This window comes from Bos indicus x Bos taurus, chromosome 13 (genome assembly GCF_003369695.1).
Source record: "Bos indicus x Bos taurus breed Angus x Brahman F1 hybrid chromosome 13, Bos_hybrid_MaternalHap_v2.0, whole genome shotgun sequence".
Classification (NCBI taxonomy): Eukaryota; Metazoa; Chordata; class Mammalia; order Artiodactyla; family Bovidae; genus Bos; species Bos indicus x Bos taurus.
In genome coordinates, this window is record NC_040088.1 from 6,523,494 (window position 1) to 6,544,176 (window position 20,683).

At 52.0% G+C, this 20,683-nt stretch overlaps 1 protein-coding gene across 1 annotated transcript in view; it reads left to right on the top strand.

The window, feature by feature from the left end:
• The window catches only part of PREX1 (phosphatidylinositol-3,4,5-trisphosphate dependent Rac exchange factor 1), a 180,956-nt gene that overhangs the window by 72,125 nt on the left and 88,148 nt on the right, over positions 1-20,683 (top strand). Inside the window, exons 2-4 of the mRNA XM_027558326.1 lie at positions 3,242-3,313; positions 6,988-7,110; positions 15,475-15,579. Coding sequence (XP_027414127.1) covers positions 3,242-3,313; positions 6,988-7,110; positions 15,475-15,579 — 300 coding nt within the window. The remainder of the gene's footprint in view (positions 1-3,241; positions 3,314-6,987; positions 7,111-15,474; positions 15,580-20,683) is intronic.

The following is a 20,683-nucleotide window of genomic DNA, read 5'->3' on the forward strand; positions in this document are numbered from 1 at the left end:
AGGATCCCCTGGAGAAGGAAATGGCAACCCACTCCAGTACTCTTGCCTGGAGAATCCCATGGATGAAGGAGTGTGGTAGGCTGCAGTCCATGGGGTCACCAAGAGTCGGTCAGGACTGAGCGACTTCACTAATGCAAGATGAGAAGGTGATAAGTACATGAAGACAAGGTGGGCATCCTGGAGGAGGTGACATTTGAGCTAAGGAGTGATGAATGAGAAGGAGCTGGTCCAGAACAGATGGGAGAACATATCCTGCCAGTGGGAGCAGCATGTGCAAAGGTCCTGAGGCAGGGGCATGCCTGGCAGGTGGAAGGAATAGAGAGATTAAAGATGTGGCTGAAGATTATTGAGGTGTGAGGTGGGGATGGAGGGCTGGAAGGTGAGTTCAGAGAGATTAACTAGTCCATGGGGGCCTTATGGACTGTGGGAAGATGTGATTTTTTTTTTTCCTAAGTATATTGAGTAGCCATGGAGAATTTTAGGATCCCTCAGGCTGTGTGTATGGTAAAAGGAACAGGGGGGAGGGGATTGCAGTCCAGGCAGAAGGTGATGGTGACTTGGGCCAGGCAGGTGACTGAGGATGTAGGGAGAAATGGTCTGATTTAAAAAACAAGTTGAAGGTGAAGCTGTGATAGCATTTGCTGATGGATGGAAATGAAGTGTGAGAGAAAGAGGGGGTCGAGGATGACTGGGGGGCTTTGGTTGGAGATCCTGAATGGCAGAGGTGCCATTTGTCAGGCTGGGAAGGGCTTGGTGCTGTGTGGGTTTGGAGGGAAGTTCAGGAACTAGGTTTGGGATGTGTTAAGTTTGAGATAGCCCTTGGACGTCTGGCCTTCCCTGGTGGCTCAGATGGTAAAGAATCCATTTGCCAATGTAGGAAACCTGAGTTCTATCCCTGGGTTGGGAAGATCCCCTGGAGAAGGGCATGGCAACCCACTTCAGTATTCTGGCCTGGAGGATCCCAAGGGACTGAGGAGCTTGATGGGCCACAGTCCATGGAGGTCACACAGAGTCGGACACGGCTGAGTGACTGATGCTGACCCGGACATCTAGGTGGAGTTGTCCAGTTGTCAGGAATCCAGCTGAGTCCAGAATATACACTTGGGCTACACTTGGGCTGCAGGGACTGGTTGCAAATGCATCTCAGTGAGTGTGGGCAGAGCGGCAAGCCCACCTTGCTGTTCCCAACTTTCCTCTCTGAGACCTGCCCTGTGGAGCGCCGGTGAGTGTCTTCCTGGGAGAGCAGAGTCCGCAGGCGCCCAGGCTGCTGTGACATCCGTGGATGTCCTTTTGGGTGATGGGAAAGGATCCGACAGCCGCCTCTCTGCCCGCCTGCCCCGCTTCGCTCCGTCCTGGGCCGTCCCCTCCAGCTTCCCCACTCAGAGGTGTCCCCTGTGTTCCACACACGTGCGGTGGTGAGGGTGACCGGCAGGCCACCGTGCCATCTCCTGATCTGTGGACCGTGAAGTTGTTTTCACAGGGGGTTCCTTGTGGCTGTTGCCAGGTCAGCCTGGGGCAAGTCCTGGGGTCGGGGCAAACCTCAGTCTCCCTCAGGGGCTGGCTTTCATCCCCTCCCCACCCAAGTCCATTCCCCTGACTTCTCAGCAGCGCGTCCGTCCCACCCAACCAGGGCCAGGCCACTGTCATTGCTCATCAGCGTGGCTGCACCCCTCCACTCTGGTCCCCAGCGTTCGTGCTCAACCCCTGAAACCTAGTTCTTTGCAAAAACAGATGGCTCTTCTGCCACCATTTAAAAGCTGGGAGGGACTTCTCTGGATGGTCTAGCAATTAGGACTCCGTGCTTCCTCTGCAGGGGCATGAGTTTGATCCCTGGTCAGGGAACTGATATCCCATATGCTGTGCAGCATGGCCAGAAAGCAAAACCACAACAAAACCCCCAAACGCTTTAAAAATAATAATAATAATAAAAGCTGGGAGACTTTGCTTTAAAAAAAAACCCCTAATTTCTGGCTTCTCTTGGGGAAAAAAAAATAATAACTCCTCCAGGACATCTGGCGATCCTGGGCCTGCTGCCTCCGACGTGGCCGCACTTCAAGGGGGTGAACGGCCGCCCCCCGCAGTGGTCGTGTGTTTACCTGTTCCCCACGATCCCCCCTGCCAGGCCCCGCCTTTACTGTCTCACATCACAGAAGGGGGAAATGATTTCTCTGTTCCAAGCCCTTGAAAAAAGTGGCAGAATGACTGAGGTTCATCCACGCAGTAGCATTCTGGGCAGCCATGAAAGGAGAATGAGGATGTTGCCTGGGTTATGATATGGAGGGATCTTTAAGTTCAGTGGAAAAAGGAGGTCCAGGGCATCCTGTGTATGCTGCTATCTTTTGGTGTGAGTAAAGGGCAAAACAGGAATACACGTGTGTGTGTGTATGCATAAATTTATATATGTGTTTATTCTTTCCTAGCTTTATCGGGTATAATTGACATGTGACATTGTGTAAATTTAAGGTGTACCACCTGCTTCTGTACACTTAAATATTGCAAAATGATTGCCGTCATAGCGCAGCTTTAAGTGTGTAATTCAGTATTATTGCCTGTAATTGCTCTTCTGTACACTAGAATCCCAGAATTTATTTTTCTAATAACGGAAACTTGGTACTTTTTGACCAACACATGTATGTTTATTTGGAAGTTTTCACAACACACAAGGAGCTGTGGTTCCTGTGGGGGAGGGAGGGACTAGATGGGTGGGGGCTGGGGTGTCGGAAACCCACTTTTCCAATTTTGACTATATATATATATATATATATTTTTTTTTTTTAATTAACAAATTAAAAAAATTTTGGGATTTGAGATCTTCGTTCCCCAACCAGGGATCAAACCCATGTCCCCTGGAGTGGGGGTGTGGAGTCCTAATCACTGGGCTACCGGGAAAGTTCCTATAGTTTTGACTTTTGAGCCCTGCGAATGGTTATTATTTAGAAGTTAAGTTTTTAAACAAGAAAAATAATGGGAAAATGAATTGCAGTCCACGAGGGTCCCCTGGGCGATGACGCAGGTGTGAGCACAGATCCTTGGCGCAGGGCTTGTGTTGGGCTCTGCAGAGCCTGGCCGGGTAGGTGCTCCATAAAGATGTGTTGGCTGAATGGCTGGCCAAGTAGGTTTTTGCTTCTTTCCCGCCTGTGTCTAGGGCTGCGTTGGCGCTTGAACTCCTGACCTTCCTTTTGTGCTGCCTCCAGGGGACTGGCAGCGTGGAAGCTCACCTCTCCTTGTTTCTGTCTTCCAGGCATTCCTGCATCGCATCCGGCAGAATGCGGCAGACTCGGTGGAGAAGGGCCTGACGGAGGAGAACGTCAAGGTGAGGGTCCGGGGCCCCTGCTGTCCCTGCTGAGCAGAGCTGCCTTGTTCCCCCGGGTGATGCTCCGAGGGGGTGTGGGGGTGGGGGTGGGTTTGGTCCACCGGGTGATGCTCGGAGGGGGCGCCGGGGTGGGGGTGGGTGTGTCTACCCCGCGGGCAGCTGGCTCTGCCCTCCCCCACCCCGCTTGCTCCCTGTGGTCCCCAGAGGCCCCTGGGTCCCGTGAGCGGACCATGCTGGGGCTCTGTGAGGAGGGCTCGGCCTCAGGCCCCCACTCCCAGCTCAGGATTTTTCTCCCCTTGCTCAGTACAACCATCCTGTGTCCCAGCCTCCTTGCGCGGGGGCCCCTGGCTTGGTGCCAGTGGAAAATCCCTTCCCAAGCGCCCCTGGGAGCCTGGCACCTCCAGCTGCCCTCGTGGCAGCCCAGGCCCCTGCCCTGCACTGGGCGTTAAGTGCGAGGCAGAGTGGATGAGTAACTGGGTCCAGGCTTCATCTTGGCTGTGGCTCTGGGGAATTTCAGGAGGAAGTCAATAGGCCTTCTGTGTGCTCAGTAAGGGCCCCAGAGGTCCCCAGGCCTGGCTTTCCAGTGTGATCTCACTCTCTGAGAAGCCGCCTCCAGCCCTTTGGGGCTCTGGGGTCCTGGTGTCTGGAGAGATGGGGAGCTGGGGCAGGGTGGGAGTCAGCTGTGCCCAGCATGTACAGCTCATAAAGGGCTTGGTCACACCGGACATCCCTCTGCATACGTCCGAGGTTGATAGCCGCCTTGTACCTTGTACACTGATAATTCTGAGTTGAGTATTTTGGATGAGAAAGCTGAGACTCAGAGATGTAAAGAGACCTATGCAGGGTCAGTGCATGGCTGGTTCCTGGTAGGGCTGGCATTGAACCTTTTATGCATTCATTCAGAAAGCAAATATTTACTGAGTCCCTGCTGTTCATTAGTCTATTTATTACAGTCTGTTTATTTATTGGCTTCCCTGGTGGCTCAGTGGGTAAAGAATCTCCCTGCAAGGCAGGAGGCGCAGGAGACTCAGGTTCAATCTGTGGCTCCCTGGAGGAGGGAATGGCTACCCCCTCCTGTATTCTTGCTTGGAGAGTCCTATGGGCTGAGGAACCTGGCAGGCTACAGTCCACAGCATTGCAAAGAGGGCACGACTGGAATGACTGAGCACGTTTATTTATTACATCTTAACAGTATGCATTATAATTAAGAATTGTAATTTATTGCAGTTTGAAAAAATGACCTTTTTTATGAGGTATAATTCATATAAAGCAAAGGGTCCAATCCTGAGTGTAGCTCCTCAGTACATGCCTCCTCCGCAAAGACAAGCACTGACTTCTGGCTGCGTTGGTTGCCTTTGCCTTTTCTCTAACCGTGTATAAAAACGATCCCTTTGTGGAGCCTGGCATCTTTTGTTCACTGTCATGTCTGTGAGACTTGCCCTTGTTGTTTGGTGTAGCTGGGAGTCACTGCTGTTCATTGCTGCATAGTAATCCATAGTACGAATGCACCACTGTTGACTCATTCATTCTTCTTGCGGTGGCTATGTGTGCAATTTCCAGTTTTTGGCTGTGATGACTGTTCTCATCTGTCTTTGGGGGGACACAGGCTCTCATTTCTTTGGGGTGTATGCTCAGGAGACAGATAAACTTATTTTGAAATTCTGCAGCCGTTCCTTGACGTGAGTGTAAGAATAGGGTGTATCCTATGGGTCTTTAAACACATTCAACCATGTGAGCTGGACAGAACAAGAAAGAGAAGAATAACCCAACAGTGCGAGTGATTCTTCCAGCCACTTCATGTGAGCAGTGTCCCCCAGGATAAGGCCGAGGAGGAAGAGGGCCTCTGGCCCTCTGGGACTTCCGCTTTGACGCGTGGTCTCCTGCCCCTTGGCCCTCGCTGCCCACCCTCAGGCCTCTACAGACTGTCTGCTGCCTTTGCAGGGTGTATGGGGTTGGTCTTCATTCCTCAGGGCCTTGACTCCAGTAGCACCTTTTCAGAGCGGCTGTCCTTGGCTCTCTGTGTTTAAACGTGCAAACTCCTCCTCCTGCCCCACCCTGGGATTCCCTTCCTGATTTACTTTTGTCCTGAGGCTTCTTGTCTCCTGGAAAACTGGCGCACAGTAGGGGCTCAGTTAGTACTCCCTGAAGGAATGACTGTGGAAGAAACCCTGGAGGGAGCTGTAAGCCGCAGTGACTGGTGACCTGGGCTGCTAGCTGCTGCGGGTGGGAAGTGGGAGAAGAGGGACGTGGCGTTGTATTTATTGGGGTGCTCAAAAGGACCTTTATGTTCCTATAATATTTTGATTTTTGAACCCTGTGAATGTCTTCTTCAAAATTAAATGAAAAATGCACCTGTTTTTTTTTAAAAAAAAAAGGCAGAGAAAGGAATTTCACGGTTCAAACAGCCTAGAGTCAGTGGAAATTCTCCCTTAGTTGTTCTTAGAGGCCTTGTTGGTTCCCAGTTGGTGTTATTGCCAGGGGTCTCTGCTTCTGCCAGCTCAGAGCAGAGTGGCCTTTGCGTGTGTGTTACCTTACACAGATGGATCCATACTGGAATTCCAGGTGGCACCATGATGCCCCCTGCCCTGAGCCCCCACTTAACAGTATGCAATTAAGGATCATTCCAGGGCTCCAGATAACCTGCAGGTTCTTTTCAAAGGCTCAGAGTATTTCAGAATATGGGATGTATTTAAATATAACCAGTCCAGCTGTTTAACTATTTCACAAGTCCCCTTCAATGCATGCTTAGCTTTCCTCCGGTCTTCTGCTACTGCAGGTAAAGCTGCCGTATATGGTCTTGGCCGTCCACCCAGTTCTCAACCTTGGTGCAGTGAACATGTTGGGCTGGCCCCCTTTGCCCTCAAGGGGGCTGTTCTGTGTCTGTCTCGTAGAATATTCAGCTGCATCCCTGACCTCTACCTTTCAGACACTAGGAGCGTCCTGATTTGTTACAGCTGAGTTCGTCACAATCGAAAATGCCCCCATACATTGGCAAATGTCCCCCAGGAGGCAAAACTGTCCCTGGTTGGAAATGACTGATCAAAAGGTTCAATTCTAACATACAGACTTGCCGGGCCAGACTGTGCATTTCAAACTTTATAGGTTCTTCTGGGGGAAACAAACACTCTTGTATGGTTTGTGAGGGTTTAAGCGGCATTTTGATCTTCCTTCCCTATAGTATTTTCTTTTATCACATCGTTTGAATTGGTGTCTGGAACTACCTTCACCATTTAAAAAAATCAGTCCTACGGTTGGACATAGCAGGCGTGTGTCTTAGACTGATGAATTCTTAGTACGTGATCTTCCGCACGCCGAGTGTGAAGTTCATGTCTGTCTGCTGCTTCACTGGACTGCATGACCTTGGGAAAGTTAATAATTTTCTCTGAGCCTCTGTTCTTCATCTGTGAACTAGGGATGAGAATCGTTCCTGCCTCATGGAGTTATACTGAGGATTAGATGCGATAAACGCATATGAACTTCTTAGCGCAGGATTAGGCGTTAGTCCGGCTTGGTGAATGTTGGCAGTACTTTTGTTATTACCATGATTTCTGTGAGCCCATTTCCCTGTGCCCTCCTCGCCTGCACTGGGGGGTTATGTACTTTTTAAGGCTTCATTTCGCTCTCCCTCTGAGCCTGGATTGATGCTGTCCCTGGGCCTCGTGTTTCCCTCGCAGATCCTGTTCTCAAACATCGAAGACATCCTGGAGGTTCATAAGGATTTCCTGGAGGCCTTGGAGTTTTGCTTGCATCCGGAGCCTCAGTCTCAGCACGAACTTGGGAATGTGTTCTTAAAATTCGTGAGTACAGTGCCCCAGCCCCTGTCGGAGCCTGTAGCTTTAGGGAATGGGCTTCTCCCTGGGTCCCCTTGACCGGTTTCACTTGCAGGCCTGTCTGGGTGATGGAGAGGCTGGTGGGCAGGCGGGCCCAACCTCTGTCCCTGCAACAGTGGGCGGAGTGTCGAACCCAGCGGACCAAGGGTCTTACTTGCTGGCTCCCCTCCCTTCGGTGTCACCTGGAGGTGGTCCCCCTTCCCTCAGAGCTCTTGGCTGAATGACTGCATTCTGGGGTTCCTGTGGCCTCCTGGCTTGGCGGGGCCCCGGGATGGACTTGGGTCAGACCCACCGGTGTTTGAGTCCCCGCTGGGCCACCCACTGGCCGGCGAGGGTGTCTGACCCCAGGGCGCCCACTGGGACTGCCGGACAGGGAGGCTGCGTCTCGTTGTCATGGCCACTGTCTTCCCAAGTCACTTAGAATTGGGGTGGGGGTGGCTGGAGGAAGACGGTGGGGCTTAGCCCGCAGGAGGCACCTGCTTTTCCACACCTGCTCGTCCTGTGCCGCCCAGGACCCTCCTCGCCAGGAGGAAACCCGCCCTGGACTCGTGGGCAGAGGCCTGGGCCTAACTCCTCTGTTCCCCTAGCCTCAGTTTCCTCCTCTGATTGACAGGTAGGGATAATGATGCCTCCTTGGGTCGATGGAAAGACTCAAAGAGGTAAAATGATCAAATGTGTAGCCTAGGGCAGCGGTTCTCAACCAGGGGATGATTTTGCCCCCAGGGGGATGTTTGGCCACATCTGGGTACACTTCTGGTTGTCCCAGCTCGGGGAGGGGAGCCATGCTACTGGCTTCTAGTACGGGGAGGCCAGCCATGCCACCAATTAGCCCATAACCCACAGGACGGTCCCCACAACAGAGGCTTATCCTGCCTCAAGTGTTAGCAGAAATGAGATGAGAGACTTTGGCCTGGAGCAGGGACTTAGTACATGTTGGTGCTTACTTCCATTGTCACTGTCATCGTCGCTAACTCCCTTCTCCAGGGTGTCACATCCGGATGGTCCGAGACGAGGAGGGCAGAGCCGGGCTGCTCATGGGCGACGTTAGCCTCTGCAGGTTGTTTTAACCTGTCTGTGCCTCAATGTCCTCACCTGTAGAATGGGTATAAAACTAGACCTGACCCGTGATGTTGTTGAGGATCAGGTTTGTTAACATAAGGGAGGAGAGGGCTCAGAGCAGCACACCGGGAAGTGCTCACTAAATGCTGGATGTTAGCTGTCCACGTGGCCACCATTCCTCAGTGTTTGAAATTGGATGAACATGAGAGAGAGATGGGGCACAGGTGAGCCGGGTACTCAGGGAGGGCGAGCAGCAGGGCAGGGACGTGATCTGCTCTTGGGGCCGCTGCAAGGGAGAGGCCTGGAGGGGCGGGGGAGGCGGGGAGACCAGGAGGAGGTCATTGCACGTATGAGACACTGGTGCCCTTGGGCAGGGTGGCGTCCATACGGGTGGTGAGAGGGGCAAGCGGCAGTACTGGTTCAAGACACATGTCTTTTACTTGTTTATTTATTTTTTTATTTTTTGGCTGCTCCTTGTGGCTTGCAAATCTTAGTTCCTTGACCAGGGATGGAACCCCGGTCTCAGCAGTGAAAGCACAGAATCCTAAACACTGGACTGCCAGGGAACTCCCCAGGACACGTATCCTGAATAGGAAAATAAAAAGGATGGGGGGCAGTCTTCCATTTAGGTTCAGAGGAAGGAGTGAACCCCCATTGCTTCGGAGCCAGACTGCTTCGGTTTGATTCCCTGTTCTACTGAAAAGCTGAGTGGCTTTGGGCAAGTCACTTCACCTCTCTGGGCCGCAATCTCTGACTCTCTAAAACGGGGGTGATGATAGTACCTGCCGTGGGGTACCGTCATGAGGGTGAAATGAGTTAATTTGAGTGAAGCACTGAAATCTGGACTGGTGTGAGTGTCAGCTGTGGGTGTTATCCCAGCTGAGGGACCAGGGAAGGCTTCCAGGAGGCGGTGGCATTGTTGGGAAGGCCTCTGAAGGGATGGCATCTGAGCTGGAAGTGGAACAGTCCATACTTGAGCTGAGGGCGGGGAAGGGATCCTCAAGGTGCATTATCCAGCTTGCCACTAACCCCAGGCTCCCTGGGTCCCCCGACTTCTCTGCCTGAGCTGCAGAGGCATGGTAAGCAGGTTTAACGGACCAGCCAGCGAGGTCTCTGGATCGTGAGTCCCCACCGGGGCTCATTTGCTCAGAGATGTGGGGATGGCTGGAGGAAGGAAGGTGGGGAGTTTGGAGCCCAGGATGCAGCCCTCTCCGTGCCCTCCCGTGCGCACCCTGCAGCCCTCGTCGCGTGGCCTCAGCGAACTGGACGATCGTGGCGGCAGTGTTTATCCTCAGAACCCTGACGTGTTGGCAGTGGATGTTCAGGCCTTTGTGGGGAGCCAAACACACTTATTTACGAGGGAAATTTGCATCATTACTGGGTTTGGAAAGTGAGTGTCTCTCACTATTAAAAATAAATGCAGTAGAAGCCAAGCTGTGTTACGGCCTTCCTTCCAGAAACTTCTGCCCACCTGCGACTCTGAGCTGATGCCTGCTCAGGTGAACAGTTGGAGAAGGAAATGCCAACCCACTCCAGTGTTCTTGCCTGGAGAATCCCAGGGACAGAGGAGCCTGATGGGCTGCCGTCTATGGGTTGCATAAAGTCGGACACGACTGAAGAGACTTAGCAGTAGCAGCAACAGCAGCAGCAGCAGGTGAACAGCATCAGGCTGGCTTTGGTGCCCCACAGCTTGCTGAGACCCTCCCTTGAAGTTACTGAAACAGCTGAAAGCGGAGTCTGCTTTCTCAGTGGGTGATTCGGAGTTTTTAACTTAAACTCATCCTTTTCATTAAAATATTGCCGTCGTCACCCCGCGTCCCCCATGCTCGCAGAGGATGCCGCTGAATTCTTTTAAAAGGGGCCACTGCTGTAGGTTGGGTTTCCGGAAGCCCGAGGCCTGTGTGCAGGGGGCCTTGTTGGAAGCAGTTCAAGAAGAAGGTTGCAGTCTCCACTCGGCCTGACCCCATCCAGGGTTGGGGGAATGCTGGAACTGGGGGTGCCTCTTCCTTCAGGTCACCCCAAATTGCCATGAGGGAATGGGGCTTCTGCACCCCTGTTGGATGGGGGCCGTCCTGGGGAGTGGGTGGACAGCCTCAGGCAGGCCAGGTGGTTGTCAGACTGAGGATGGTCCTCAGGGAGGGATGTACGGATGGGGCACGCCTACCACCGCATCCCTGAGGACCCCAAAGGGAGGGAACACCCAGGCCAGCAGGACCGCACAAGGATGGTAGGTGGTGATTGGGAACAGAGCTCTGCGGTCAAGGAAGGGGCATCTCAGACCCCATGAAGGGCCCTGGCTTACAGACCAGCCCACCCCTGCCGCCCAGTCAGTGGATGGCGGGGAACTCCATCACCCCCTCACCCCAGGCCCAACCCCCAGCTACTGAGATGATCACAAACTAGCATTCAGTCAACTTTCTCTGTCCCAGGTGTTGTTCTGAGTGCTTTATGTATATTAATTCATTACAACATCACAACAACCTTTAACCGTGGGTGCTATTATTATACCCACTTTACAGGTGCAGAAACTGAGGCCCAGAGAGGCTTAAGTCAGTGTGCAAGCTTACCCAGCCAGTAAGTGTTGGAGCTGGGATTTGAGCCAGTTGTCTGATTCTGAGTCTTGTGTTTTTCACCGTTCTACATGATAAAGTCTCTTAATAGTATCATTAAGCACCTACTGTGCGCCAGCCACTGTTCTTGGCCCTGAAGTTGGTGCCCTAAATAAGACAGACTTGCCTTTTGCTGCCATGAGGCTCTTAGGGCGAAGACGTGGAGGGTCCTTCAGTTGAGAGAGGATGTCACTGCAGACAGGGATGTGGATTTGTGAAGAATACACGATGCCTTGTGTGAGGAGTAACTCTCCTTGAGGTTGTATGAAAGTTGGCAGTCAGGAATAGGGTTGCTAGATTGGGCAAATGAAAACACCTTAGGAGGGGTGAGATAAATTTGGATTTCAGGTAAACAGCAGATTATATTTTAATGTAAGTATGCTTCATATGGGCTTCCCAGGTAGCTCGGTGGTGAAGAATCTGCCTGCTAATGCAGGAGATGTGGCTTTGATCCCTGGGTTGGGAAGATCCCCTGGAGAAGGAAATGGCAACCCAAGCCAGTATCCTTGCCTGGAAAATCCCATGGACAGAGGAGCCTGGGGGGCTACAGTCCATGGGGTTGCAAAGAGTTGCACACGACTGAGCAACTGAGCACGCATGCAGCACGTGTCTCATACAGTGTTTGGTACATACTTATCCTAGAACAGATTCATGGTTTATCTGTGGGCACTCAGCTCAGTGTCTTGTGTTTTATCTGGCCATCCTGGTCAGGGAAGGCCTCTGTGAGGTGCTGAATATCACAGTCCTCTTCCCACCAGAGGTGTCTGCATGGCCGGCTCCTTCCCTTCTCCGAGTCTCAGTCTTTGTGAGTGTGAAGTGTGGTTGGGAGCAGATGGTCTCCATGGAGCTCGTAACCCCCCTCCCCACCCCCGGGTACTGTGGACAGCAGCCACCGCTGCTGATGACCCTTGAGCCCTCCCTGGGGGCTCGACCCTCTCCCCCAGCTGTCCCCAACGGGCAGCCGTCCCCTTCTCTTCCTTCACAGCCCAAACCCCCAGCCACGTGCTCCCCACCTCCCACATCTGTGTGTCCACAACTGTGTGTCCATTTCCTCCTGGCCAAACAATCCAAGCCCCATGTGGGGCCCCTAGGAGGAAACGGAACGCTTGGCCTCTTCATTGTCAAAGGCAGCATTTGCACATTTGTTGCGTCTTGAGCCTGAGATGCAGCTGGGATTGGGCTCCGTAAACGGAGATGGGAGTGATGAAACTCGGCATGGTTTTGAAGAGGGGATGTTGTCAGTTGCTAAATTTAACTTCTCTGAGCCTCAAACCTTGGTCCCCTGCCCTTTTCAGTATGGAAGGAGAGGATGAGAGTGTGTCAGAGAAGGGGCTCAGGGAATGAGGAATGATGAACCCATGGAGATCTTCCCACTTACTCCCCTTTCATGCATCCATGGCAGACATCACTAATCAATAACAGCATTCTCCAGGGGGCTCCAGAGTTCTTCTCACTAGTGTTGCAGCCAGCATTCCTTATTGATTGGGGTTGGCATGTGAAGATGAACAGATCTGGGCTGTGCTTTTTGGCCCAGGCCCTTCACGGTGCAGATAGAGATGAACAGGGAGACTGTGTCATCTCACCAGGCTTGGATCCATTTTTAAATTTTCTTCCCCTTTTAGAATGTGCGTATATTAGGACTGTCTTCACTGCAAGTGACGAAAACAACAACGAAAGGACTTAATTGGCTTATACAAATGACATAGTCAGTGTCGGTTGACATCAGGTATAGCTGGATCCAGGATCCCATGTGATGTTTTCAGAACGTGGTGTTTATCTTTAGGCTCTGCTTTCCTCTGTTTTGCTTTTATTTCTTGGAGTGGTGGCAGAGATGGTCCTCGGCACTTTCAGGGTGACAGTCTGCTCACTTAGAAACAAAAGTTCAAAGGCAGCTTCTCTTCGCAATAATTCCAACGTGAGTCCTTGAGGGCTCTCCGGGACTTGGGTCATGTGACCACTGCTGCCAGGACTGGGAGCTGTTTGACTGATTTGGCCTGGGCCACGTGCTCACCCCTGGTGCCTGGGGGTGCAGTCGAGTCAGTGGGGTCAGAGTGTAGGAGGCAGGTGCCCGGGGGAAACACTGGGGCCTGAGACCAGAGCCAGGGGCCCTGGGTGCTGGGTGGGTGAGACAACATGCGGGCTGACCATGAGCTGAGGCTGTGCTGTGGTGGACTAGAAGCAGAGTGAGGCTGGGGTGAGGGTCCTGGGCACTACACAGCTCCCCCGGCTGTGCCCTCACTTCATTCATCAAGTAGTCATCTCTTCTCCGTCTGGGACTTCCGTCCTCCCTGGCATCGCAGCCGTGACCTCAGCAGGGGCAAACCCTGCCTCCAAGGAGATCCTAGTCCAGGGGGTGGTTGTGGGGAGATGGACAGTGCCAAAATGAGACAGCAGACCTGCTGGCGGGCAGGAGTCCCCATATTTCACACAGTCCGCCTGGTGCCTTCCTTGGCGCCCCACCCCAGACCTACGAGTCCACTTCACTGTCTTCCTCCTGACTCTGCCTGTCTCTTTTCTGCCATCAAAACCTGCCCATCCACTGCCCCGCCTGTCATAGTATAGATGGGTTCACTAATGGGATAGTGAATTTGCAGAAATAATAGCAATAGTCATCATAGCAGCGTCAACAACAGCAATGATAGTGGTGGTTGATAGTCAAGGAGCCCTTACTGGACACTCTTTTACACATTAACTATAAATTCACCTGATGACCCTCACAACAACCTTATTACCGGGAGGTCATCACTGTCGATAATTTATAGGCACGAATGCAGAGGCTCTGAAATTTTACGAGGTCACAGAGCTGGGAAGCTGGGCTGTGAACCTGGGTGGTCTGGTTGTAGAACCTGGGCTTGCCCTTGGAGGCTGATGCTGGTGGTGGTCACCAAGGCTTCGCTGTCGTACCTTGGGGCTGTACTAATAGCAGAGCCTGTAGGCTCTTGGCTGTAGAGCTGGACATCAGTATGGGGGTTTAGAGAGGTCGAATCCTGTTCTGCCGCTTCGCTAGGGGTGAGGCCCTGGAAACCAGCCTTTCCTTGGTTTCCCATATGTGAGGCGTTGAATACAGTCGTCCGCGTGTCAGGGGATTGTGAGATGCGAGTGAGTCTGCCCGCATTCCGGGAGAGCGTAGGGTGGCCGGTCCTGACCCCTCAATCAGCTCAGATGGTGCACACGGAGCCCCAGAGGGAGCTTACTGATTCCGAAACCTCCGCCCACTGGCAGGATGACTGGGGCTTATTTAGAAACAAGACGAGTTGCTTACCTTGCAGACCCACCTCTTCCTTCCTAAGCTTCTTGGGGTCTCCCAGCCACCCCCCAGCCCGAGGTCAAGACCCGTCAGCCCTTCCTGTCCTGTGGCCTTCCCCAGGACATCCTTGTTTGGGGTTTGGCGGGATGGGAGGAGGTATTCTTTAAGCCTTTGGGAACTGACTGCTCGGTGGAGAGCTTCCTGCGAAGACGGCTCCTGGCCGCTCCAGTCCCAGAAACCCTGACTGATGGTTACAGACCTGCTGACCCACAGGTGACCTCTAGCCTGTAAAGAACCTAGCTCTGGGCTCAGGGACTTCTGGAAGTCAAGAGAGCTATCCCCCGTCTCAGCAATGCCACTGCTGCATGGCAGCGACCAGAGATCTACGTGTTCTCCCAAATTCCTGAGTCTTATATAGACTCTTGTGGTTCATATACATAGGGCATTGTGCATAGCAGGTGTGTGAGTTCATTCATTAAGTGTTCACTGCGGGCCTACTGTGTGCCAGACACTGTGCTGGGACCTGGGGACCTCTCAGTGAACTAGAGGATGTGGTCACTGCCTTCAGGGAGCCGATGGTCAAGTGGGAGACGACAGATGATGAACAGATAATTCTCAGGTGGGAATGCTACAAAGAAAAGAAAGATGGCCATGGAGGAGTGATAGAGAACACTTGGGTGGCCACTTTAGCCAGGATGGTCCAGGTATCATTTGAGGAGGTGGCATTTGACTTGCGACCCCAATGGTGCAGAGTCGCCAGGCTTTGGGCAAGAGTGTTCCAGGCAGAAAGAAGACAAGCGCAAAGGCTGAGAGGTAGAAACAGGCTTGGCAAATCTAAGGAGCAGATAGCCGGCCAGTGAGAAAGGCAGGGTCACATTGGCTGACCCTTGAAGGCTATAGTGAAGTGTTGGGTTTCATTCCTAGTGTAACAGGACACCACTGCAGGGTTTTAAGCCCTGGTGTGATACAATCTGATTTGCGTTTTGATTGTAAAGACATTTATTGAGCACTCACTGTATGGTGAAACCGTACCTTTTAAATCATTTAACAGAACACCATGAGCTAGGGACTGTAATTAATTCCACCTTAACAGATGAGGAAACCAAGGCACAGAGAGGTCAGCTAGCTTGCCCCAGTTCACAGCTGGAAATACAGAGCCAGGGTGCAAGTCCAGTCTGCCTGGCTTGAGCCCGTATCCTTGACTCTGGGCCATGCTGCTGCCTGGGAGGTCGCTGGGTGCAGAACTGGGGCGAGAGTGGAGGTGGGAGGTCAGTGGGAGCTCCTTCAGCTGAAACCCCGCCTGCTGGGTATCTCTCAGGGTCTGGAGTTGTCCTTTCGTCCCAGGCCCCGCACATCTCCGAGCATCTGCCTTCCTGCTGTGAGCTGTTCCCCACAGGCTCTGTCCTTGTCTTGCAGAAGGACAAGTTCTGCGTGTATGAGGAGTACTGCAGCAACCACGAGAAGGCCCTGCGGCTGCTTGTGGAGCTGAACAAGATCCCCGCCGTGCGCGCTTTCCTTCTGGTAAGTCAGTCGCAGCCCCAGCGCCCCGTCCTCTCTGCCTCAGCCCTGCAGGTCCACACAGACCCGCGCCGCCTGACCCCTCCTCGGCCAGGGCGGTCTGGGTGCAGCAGGGACCTTCTCTGTGAAGGCCTAATGGTGACTCACTTTCGCCTTTGTGGGTCTTACAGCCTCTGTCGCAACAACTCTACCCTGCTACTATAGTGTGAGAGCAGCCATAAGTCATATGAAGAAATGAGCTGTGTTCCAACCAAACTTTATTTATCAAGAGAGATATGGGGGACTGGGTTGGCCGTAGGGCCAAATTGACCAATTCCTGGTCTAAAGTAATGATCCTGATAAAACTGATAACAATAGTAGTAGTAATTATATTATTGTGTGTGTGTGTTAGTTGCTAAGTCATGTCCAACTCTTCGTGACCCTATGGACTGTAGCCTGCCTGTCTCCTCTGTCCATGGGATTCCACCGGCGAGAATACTTCAGTGGGCTGTCATTTCCTTCTTCAGGGGATCTTCCCGACCCAGGGGTCGAACCCAGGTCTCCTGCATTGCAGGCAGATTCTTTACCATCTGAGCTATCAGGAAAGCCCCAATTGGATTATTAGGATTATTCACTGTAAGTGGAAGAAAATCTCGTTAAAATTGGCTTACGGAAAAAAAATGACTAGTTCACTCCTCTGGAAGTTTAAGACCTAAGAGGGCTGCAGGTACAGCAGAGTCTGGGTGTTGCAGTGACACCCCCAGCAGTGTCTCTGGATTCTGCTTTTCTCACCTTGGTCCGTTGCCAGGCAGGCTCTCCTCATGAGGTGGCAACGTGGCCTCCAGCAGCTCCGTGCCAGTACCTCTCATAGCCGAGCAACTCCAGGATGAAGAGGGCTCAGTCGTGTCCAACTCTTTGCGACCCCATGGACTGTAGCCCGCCAGAGCGGATCCTCTGTCCATGGGGATTCTCCAAGCAAGAATACTGGAGTGGGTTGCCACCAGGGAAGCCCAGGAATACTGGAGTGGGTAGCCTAGCCCTTCTTCAGGGGATCTTCCCAACCCAGGAATTGAACCGGGGTCTCCTGCATTGACGGTAGACTCTTTACCAACTGAGCTATCAGGGAAACCCAAAAGAGGGCTCCTCTTCTAATAGTACCTGCAAAAATCCTGGGTCTGTTGGACCCAGGTCTCATTGGCTCAGCTTGGCTCCAGACCAAATCCCTGAACCAACTGCTGTAGACAGGGATGGGCTGGTGCTCAGATTGGTCACATTTGGACCTGGAGAGTAGGAACAACTCTACTCACACTGCAGGCCCTAAGGATGGGGTGCATCCCTAAAGGACAGTTGCCTTCCACTATAGACAGCAATGATGGTCTTCCCAATAATTGGACAATTCACTTGTGTATAAAACAAGTTCTCATGTATCTCCTTGGAGCTTTGTGAAAAGTGAAAGTGTTAGTGGCTTAGTTGTATCAGATTCTTTGTGACCCCATGGACTGTAGCCTGTCAGACTCCTGGTCTGTGGAATTCTCCAGGCAAGACTACTGGAGTGGGTAGCCATTCCCTTCCTCAGGGGATCTTCCTGACCCGGGGATCGAACCCAGGTCTCCTGTGTTGCAGGTGGATTCTTTACCATCTGAGTCACCAGGGAAGCCCCCTTGGAAATTTACCAGCCACTATCTGTTGTGTATGAGTTGAGAGATACATTTGCTTGCCTTGCAGACATCCTAAATCGTGCTTTAAACAAGGTGGTGGTGGTGGTTTAGTCTCTCAGTCGTGTCCGGCTCTTGCCACCCCATGGACTGTAGCCCACCAGGATCCTCTGTACATGGGATTCTCCAGGCAAGAATACTAGAGTGGGTTGCCATTTCCTTCTCCAGGGGATCTTCCCAACCCAGGAACTGAACCCAGGTCTCCTCCATTGCAGGCAGATTCTTTACCAACTGAGCTACAAGGGAAGCTCCTTTAAACAAGGTAGACATTGTATTTCCCTCCTGTGTTAACAGTGTGGAAATAGACAATTAAAGGGGCCCCAGTGTCATGGGTCAGTGTCCCAGTGTATGCCCACATCATTGATATGGTCTAAGATGACATCACACCACTTCCACACTCCAGGTAGTAAGATGCAGGACGGATGGGAAGAAGGGCTGGCCCCTCCCCTCCTATGGGCACCATAGGAAGCTGCACACAGCTCTTCTCACATCCCATTGGCCAGAACTTAGTCACATGGCCACACCTAGCTGCAAGGGAGGCTGGGAAATCTAAGTTTTGTTCTGGGCAGCCCTGTGCCTAGCTGAAAGTTGCTTTGCTATGGAAGAAGAATTCATTCAGAGACACTGCCTAGACTTTGCTGCAAGTCTTTTTGATGACTCCAAAATATTAAGTGACTTTCTGAGAGTACACACTTGAAAAATGATTGTGCTTCTCATGGGTTCGGCTCTTTATTTTTTGACTCTGAATTCCCTGCTCATTCAGTCACAGGCCACCCCAGCCCCCACCAAGCCCCCATACTATTTTATTGCCTGAAAGCACACACGAGATTCAGCACACAAGAGTAGAACAGTCAGCTGAGCTGGCATAAAGCGTCTTAACCACGTGCCCAGAGCGCTGAACTATGTAATACAATTCTTAATTGCACTTTGCCCTAGTCCACAGTCTCCAACAATGTATTTCCAGGCTTTGAGTCATGACGTATGTTTCCTTCACTAGTGAGTTGGTGTTGCTTGGCCCAGTTCCAGTGAGCATCTGAGGCAGGACAGATTGGTCAACTGATTTCCGCTTTTGTCCCAAGCATCTTAAGCGTTCAGGACCGATGATGCTTTTTGTTGCTGGTATCTGCATCTTTCCATTTCCACTTCTCCACTCATATTCAGAAGCGACTGGGCACAAAGCAAAGTCAAGCCAGGTCGTGTAAGGTCACACATGTGGCTATGTTTCTGTGATTGGCCCAAAACTCAGTAGTGGTCCAGTTGCCTGGGCTCTGGACTCCCCAAGTCCCACCTTCTGGGCTTAGCTCTGTCTTGAGAAGCAGGAAGATGCCAGGAAGTTGTTTGCAGGGTGTTGGGACAAAAGGGCCTCCCTTCTTTTCCCCTTCCTGTCTCTCCTGCAGTCTTCCTGGTGGCTGGGCTGCCCTTTTCCTAGCACAGCTGGCCGGGCCGGGTTGGGTAGGGGGAGGAGGTGTGGGGTGCCAGGACACACGCCATCTGTTTCCCTCCTTGCTGGCATCTCCCAGCTTCTGGCCACCTGCAGAAGAGCCATCTCGAGCCTATTATGGGATGTTCAGGCACTGGGAGCAGACACCATCTGCTTTCCATTCATGGTGTGCTGTGCACTAGCGGAGAAATGGGGCGGGGAGTTCATCTTTCTGTGCCTCAGTTTCTTGTCTGTAAAATGGGGATAATGGATTCACTTATTCATTCACCAGTTTCATTTTGAGTTGCCTGACATGTGGTCGGGATCATTCTAAGTCCTGGGGATACAACAGTAAACCAAGGCAAGAAGAGTCCCTGCCTCATGGAATGGCCATCCTCATAGGGGAGATTTCCATGGTATGTCATGTGGCATTAAATCCTCTGCAGGGAATAAAGTAAGTTAAGGACGACAGGATGTTTTTGGGTGGCGGCTGCTATTTTAGATGGTTCTTTGGATAAACAGCATCTTAGGTGACATTTAAGCAGAGACCTGGATAGAGTTAAGAGTGAAAGACAAGTGGTATCTTGAGGGAAAGTATTCTCAATCTGAGGCAGGACAGATTGGTCAACTGATTCCCGCTTTTGTCCCAAGCATCTTAAGCGTTCAGGACCGATGATGCTTTTTGTTGCTGGTATCTGCATCTTTCTGTTTCCACTTCTCCACTGCAATGGTCAAGGTCCTGAGGCCCGTGTGTGTTTGAGGAATAGCAAGAAGGGCACGGTTGGCTGCACTGGAGAGTTTGAGAGGAAAAGGAGAAGGAAGCGGGGGTAGGAGAAAGATTGAAAGAGACCAGATAATGAAGGAACATCTAGACAATGGGACGAATCTGAGATTTTTAGAAAGCTTTTTTTATTGCCATGTAGCATACGTGCAGTGAATGTACGTACTCAAAGCATAACGAATTCTCCCACATGTGTGCTCCCGTGGAGCCACCCCCGAGATCAAGATTTAGAACCCTTCCGTCACTCCAGAAAGCGCCCTCCTCTATCCGCTTTCCCAGTCATGCCCCTTTGTGCAGCCAGAGGTAACCTCTGTGCCAGGCTCTCTCAAGAAAGGTTAGTTTTGCCTGTTCTAGAATGTTCCACGAATGGAGTCACAAGGAGGCTTTTGTGTCTGCCTTCTTTCGCTCCGCAGAACGTCTGTGACATTCGTCCAGGTTGGAGCATGTGGCAGTACTTTCAATAGAATATTCAATTTTAGTCTGAGTGGGATGCAAACCATGGGATGGCTTTGAGCAGAGGAATGACGTGCACTCATCTGCATTTTGAACAGCTCTCCTTGGCCCTGTGATGGTGGAGCTAGGAGGAGACCAGGCTGGGGGCTTGCGTGGGTTTCCCAGGGCTGCTGTTACAATGATCACAAGCTGGGTGGCTTAAAAAACAAAATGATTCTCTCACACTTCTGCAGCCCGAAGTCTCAAATCACGGTGTCAGCAGGGCTCTGCTCCCTTCGAAGGCCTCCGGGAAGGACCTCGCCTTTGCTCTTCTAGCTTCTGGTGGCCTCACATGTTTCTGCCTTGTGAACCAGACCTTCAGTCTCTGGCTCCCTCTTCACTTGGCTGCTGTCTCTGTGTCCTGTCCTCTTCTTTTAAGGGCACGGAGCTAGTTGATTTCAGGCCCACCCTAATCCAGAATGAGAATGACCTCATCTTTATTTAACTAATTATATCTGTGAAGACCTTATTTCAAAAGAAGTTCACATTTTGAGATTCCAGGTGGGCAGGGCACTTGGGGGGACATGATTCAACCCCCTTCGAGGGCCGCTGCAACATCCAGGCAAGAGATGACAGTGGGGAAGATGGAGTGGTAGTGGTTTGAGGGCTCCGTCACCCAGTCATATCCGACTTTGTGACCCTATGGACTGTAGCCTGCCAGGCTCCTCTGTCTGTGGAATATTCCAGGCAAGAATACTGGAGTGGGTTGCCATTTCCATC